General features: G+C 40.3%; 1 protein-coding gene across 1 annotated transcript; it reads left to right on the top strand.

Moving 5' to 3' along the window:
* Nucleotides 1-944: 944 nt before the first annotated feature.
* On the top strand, nucleotides 945-2,362 carry LOC307113716 (keratin, type I cytoskeletal 18-like). Its single transcript, XM_079795581.1, has one exon. The coding sequence runs from the start codon at nucleotides 989-991 to the stop codon at nucleotides 2,279-2,281; it is 1,293 nt and encodes a 430-aa protein (XP_079651707.1). The 5' UTR covers nucleotides 945-988; the 3' UTR covers nucleotides 2,282-2,362.
* The last annotated feature ends 3,464 nt before the right edge of the window (nucleotides 2,363-5,826 follow it).

Below are 5,826 nucleotides of genomic sequence, written 5' to 3'. Positions count from 1 at the left end.
TTCCAACTTCAATCAATATGCAGTTTCAGTTCCAATCAATGCACTTTAAATTGTGCGGAACAAAAGTTTTATAATTCTCAGACATCAGCAGCAGCAGCAGCATTATGAAACATGTTTTGTAAGCAGTATTGCAAATATCCTTCATCATAAGCCAGAAATATACATGCAAACACACACACATGGATGAAATATAGAAGCATTAGCATTCTTAAATGAGCATGTGGGGAAATCACAGGAAATTTTGGAATGTTTAGGGCTCTGGAATCCTGTTATAGCTGGTATCCAGCTGTGACACACTGGTGCCTGCTTTCCATAGTAAGATGTCATGCACAGCAGGGGAACTAGACTAAAAGGGCTTTAATAATCAGTAATGGCCCCAATTCAAAGATGTGAGGTTCTGCAGACCTTGGAAACATTCATTGTTTCCGCCGGGATTTTTGTTTATTCTCAGTTTTAGAAAATATTTGTTAGAAGACCACTGAGGTATTAATGACTAATTTCCAATCAGTCAGAAGGCACACAGCGTTTTTATTTTACTCTATTTTATTTTTTTAATCCTCACCAGGGGACAGAGAGAGAAACATCAATGTGAGAGTAAAACATTGATGGGTTGCCTCCCTTGCGCACCCCAATTGGGATTAAACCCGCAACCTTTGTATGTGCTCTGACTGGGAATAGAACCAGTGATCTTTCTGTATATGGGATGACACTCCAACCAACTGAGCCACCCCAGGCAGGGTTGTTTATTGTTTTTCTGTGTTTGTTTTTTAGCACAAAGTATTTTAAATGATCCTTAAGCCCTAAACAATATTAGCAGCACCCACTGTGTATTACGGGGGAATAGAAGAGGTGGTAGACAGTTTGACAGTTTAGACTATACCTCCAAATACAGGCCCTTCCTTACATTATTTTTCACAAACATGAAAGAATCTATGCAGACTGCCGCTTGAACGTGACTCTCGGCTTCTCGCCTTTCTCCCAGGACAACATGAGCTTCAGCACCCGCTCCAGCTTCTCCTCCAACTATCGGACCCTGGGCTCCGTGCAAGCGCCCAGCTACCGGGTCCGGCCGACCAGCAGCGCGGCCAGCGTCTATGCAGGTGCGGGGGGCTCAGGCTCCCGGATCTCCGTGTCCCACTCCACCAGTGTGAGGAGTGGCTGGGGGTCCGGGGGCCTGGCTGCGGGGATGGCCGGGGGTCTGGCGGGCATAGCGGGTATCCAGAGCGAGAAGGAGACGATGCAATGCCTGAATGACCGCCTGGCCTCCTACCTGGAGAGGGTGAGAAGCCTGGAGGCTGATAACCGGAGACTGGAGATCAAAATCCGGGAACACCTGGAGAAGAAGGGACCCCAGGTCAGAGACTGGGGGCATCATTTCAAGACCATCGAGGACCTGAGGGCTCAGATCTTTGCAACTTCTGTGGACAATGCCCGCATCGTTCTACAGATTGACAATGCCCGTCTTGCTGCTGATGACTTCAGAGTCAAGTATGAGACAGAGCTGGCCATGCGCCAGTCTGTGGAGAGTGACATCAATGGGCTCCGAAAGGTCATTGATGACACCAATATCACTCGGCTGCAGCTGGAGACAGAGATCGAGGCTCTCAAGGAGGAACTGATCTTCATGAAGAAGAACCATGAGGAGGAAGTAAATGGTCTACAAAACCAGATTGCCAACTCTGGGTTGACTGTGGAGTTGGATGCCCCCAAATCTCAGGACCTCAGCAAGATCATGGCGGACATCCGGGCCCAGTATGACGAGCTGGCTCGGAAGAACAGAGAAGAGCTAGACAAGTACTGGTCCCAACAGATTGAGGAGAGCACCACAGTAGTCACCTCGCAGTCCGCTGAGGTACGAGATGCTGAGACGGCCCTCACAGAGCTGAGACGTACAGTCCAGTCCTTGGAGATCGACCTGGACTCCATGAAAAATCTGAGGGCCAGCCTGGAGAACAGCCTGCAGGAGGTGGAGACGCGCTACGCCATGCAGATGGAGCAGCTCAACGGGATCCTGCTGCACCTGGAGTCCGAGCTGGCCCAGGCCCGGGCTGAGGGGCAGCGCCAGACCCAGGAGTACGAGACCCTGCTGAACATCAAGGTCAAGCTGGAGTCTGAGATCGCCACCTACCGCCGCCTGCTGGAAGAAGGGGAGGACTTCAGCCTTAGTGATGCCCTGGACAGCAGCCTCTCCATGCAATCCATCCAAAAGACCACCACTCGCAAAATTGTGGACGGCCGAGTAGTGTCTGAGGTCAACGACACCAAAGTTCTAAGGCGTTAAAGGCAGCAGAAGTGGGGTGCCCCTTGGGGAGGGGCAGGAGGCCAATAAAAAGTTCAGAGATCATTGAACATTAAAAAAAAAAAAAAAAAAGAAAGAAAGAATCTATGCAGAGAGATAGGGGGAAAAGCTAGTTTCTCTATATCTGTAAAATATATTATGAAACAAAGATTTGAATTGGGTGCATTTCAGGTTACAGATAACAAAATAGTATATATAACACTGCAGAAATTACAGAAAGTAAACAACTAATATTGTGAAATCTATCAGTGTTTGCCCTTCAAATATATTGCTTAAAGAAATAAAAAATAAATTCAGCATATACGTATGCATATTATATACATATAAGTCAGTATTAAAGAAATTTTATAAACCCTTAACAATTAAAGAAGAGATTACTTTTCCATGCTAAATTTTGAAATAACAATGTAGAAAACAGAACTAAAGTTTTTTAAACTTTAGGTGTCAAGTAGTAAAGAAATTAAAAACAGTATCAAAGTACTGAAAATGCATGTAAAATTTCATTTCTTAAAGGAGTCACACAAAAAAATCACCTAGTTTTATGAAATCTGGAAGTTGGAGAGAACTTCAATCTCATTGAATTCAACTGAAAATTTACTTGATTTCTCCCTATAACATCTTATCAAAATGATGGTCTAGTTTCTATTTAAGGAAGTCTCATCACAGAAATCTTACTACTAATTACGCAATCAAAAAGCCAATAGAGACTGTAAGAGATCTGGACTCCACATATCTTTGTCTATCAACTTTCCAAGGAAATTACTCCATGCAGCAGAAAAGACAGCATGAGCTTGCCTTCGGAGACTGAATGCATTGCCCCGAGCATCTTTTCAAAAGCTCTAGTTTCTTTGAGGGCCTGAGGTTTATTTATTTTTTTTAATCAAAGGGATTTTACATTCTACTTCAAAATGTGTCTATTTGTGATAGTATAATGTTCACTATCACTCTCTAAAGGAGTGTGATTAGTCTCTCAATTCCTAAAACTCTATACTAAGTTGAAGATCAACAATCATACCAGCTTGGCTCAGTATTTTATCTTTGCTTGGTGTCATGGTGCTGTACAAAAGCAAAATGTATGTGTACGCATGAACCTTTATAGACTGTGAACCCTGAGAAAGAAGACACCTACCAAGAAGGGCTCCTGGTGGCTAATTGGACTCAAATAAAAATAAATGAAACAACCACAACAAAAAAGACAACAACAACAACAAACCGGAGCCTGGCAGCCATTTCCACACAGGGCCTCTCACACAACCACTTCAGGGAGAAGCCAGCACTGAGCTGCCTGCCTGCACTGCGTTTCTGCCACCTGAGCCAGCCCTTATAAAGGGGTTCCTGGGAGGTGATGGACATGTTAATTGGCTGTATAAATATGTCAAATCATCATATTGTACATCTTAAATATATACAATTTTATTTGTCACGTTTTATTTATACCTCAATTAAACTAGGGGGGAAATGGTAAAGCTAAAAAAAAAGAAAAAGAAACAGAAGGGCCCAGCAACTCTACTTCTGTGTACTTATCCAAAGAAACACAAAAACTAAATTGAAAAGACATATATACATCCACATGTTTACTGCAGTATTTTTTATAATACCGGAGATATGGAAGCTATCTAAGTGTCCATAGATAGATGAATGAATAAGAAGTGGTATATATATATATATATATATATATATACACACACACACACACACAATGGAATATAATTCAGCCATAAAAAATAAAAGAATGAAATCTTGCCATCTACAGCAGCATGGATGGACCTAGAGGGTATTTTGCTAAGTGGAATAAGTCAGATAGAGAACAACAAATGCCAGATGATTTCACTTATACGTGGAATCTAAAAAAAAAAACAAAACATAATAAACAAACAAGCAGAACAGAAACAGACTCATCAAAACAGAGAACATTTTGACGGTTGCCAGAGGTGAGAGGGATTGGGGAAATGGGTGAAAAGGTAGTTACAGGATAGTCATGAGGATGAAAGTGCAGCACAGGGAATACTGTCCACAATATTGTGACAACTGTACTGGTGTCAGATGGGTCCTAGATTTATCAGAGTGATCACTTTGTAAGTTATATAAATGTCTAATGGCTGGGTTGTACACCTGAAACTTATATAATATTGTACATCAACTGTAATTTGAAAATAAAAAAAGAAAAAGACATTCTCGGTAAAAATAAAAAGATTATGGTTTGGCATACCGTTTTTATATACATGATAATTTTTGAAACAAGTAATTTTTATCCAGTTCATAAAATTCTAAAAAGCAATTACTCAAACCAAACCAGAATAAAGCACATCTCATTCAAAACTTTTAAAATTGTGTATTCGAAAACTTTTTCTTACATTAATTTAGCATCTTACTGTTACAAGAATTTTAAAAATGTCAAAATGAAGCTCTTTAAAAATACTCGTAAATATATGGTGGCAGCAGATGCTTTGAGTGAGCTCAGTGACCTGCAGTTTGCATTTTTATCCCCAACCAATCCTTTGCTCCCATACACACACAAATTTATTTTCCCAAAAATGTCTTCATTAATTATTTTATCATCCAATACATTGAAAATTAACATATATTCATAGACATTATTATTAACATGGTTACAAAAAGATAGATCAGCTGTATTCTTCATATATACTTTCATCCAATTCTTAGAAAAATAACTTTAGACTTTCAACTGAATTTAAGTTTATCTAAAAATGCACTGTTTAATGTTTTTGCACAATAAGGAATCATTTTGGGCTTGGCTGCCCTTTTTTTGACACAAAAAGATATGTTTACCAAGCTACAAAGCTTCCAAATTTTCATCCACTACATGAGATATTTGTCTCAAGACAATTCTAGAACAGACCGTAAATAATGTTTCAAACAACTTTTTACTTGCTGTTTATATTTTCTCCTTGCAGTAGCTCCTAACTAAGACTTCTCTATTACTGGTAGCAGAAAAGTTATATTTTCTTTGAAAATGCACCAATTACTTTTTAAATGTAACTGCAAGAATCCCAATGTCATGCAAAGGGGTGTTCTCCTACTGATATCAAGAATTAGGCTAATTTATAGCTTCACAAAAAAATCCCACAATTTTTTAATTTGTATCTGAAATCATCCCTATTCTTTTTAGATTTGTTATTCTTCACTGCTCCTTTCACTGTGGGAACCTCAGTATCCAATCCACCTAAGATGGCCCTTAACCTTTACAAGTTACTGTAAAATACCATCTCAGTCCTAGCTGGTTTGGCTCAGTGGATAGAGGTTCAGCCTGCGGACTGAAGGGTCCCAGGTTCGATTCCAGTCAAGGGCACATGCCCGGGTCGTGGGCTCGATCCCCAGTAAACGATGTGCAGGAGGCAGCCGATCAGTGATTCTCTCTCATCATTGATGTTTCTATCTCTCTTACCTTTTCCCTTCCACTCTGAAATCAATAAAAATATTTAAAATACATAAATAAAAATAAAATACTGTCTCAGCCCACTTTACTTGCTCTTCCTCTATACCACATTTTTTAAAAATATGAGGTG

Source organism: Cnephaeus nilssonii (genome assembly GCF_951640355.1).
Source record: "Cnephaeus nilssonii genome assembly, chromosome: 2".
In the NCBI taxonomy this organism is placed as follows: Eukaryota; Metazoa; Chordata; class Mammalia; order Chiroptera; family Vespertilionidae; genus Cnephaeus; species Cnephaeus nilssonii.
Note: the sequence above shows the minus strand (reverse complement) of the source record. Positions and strands in the feature narration are given on the sequence as shown.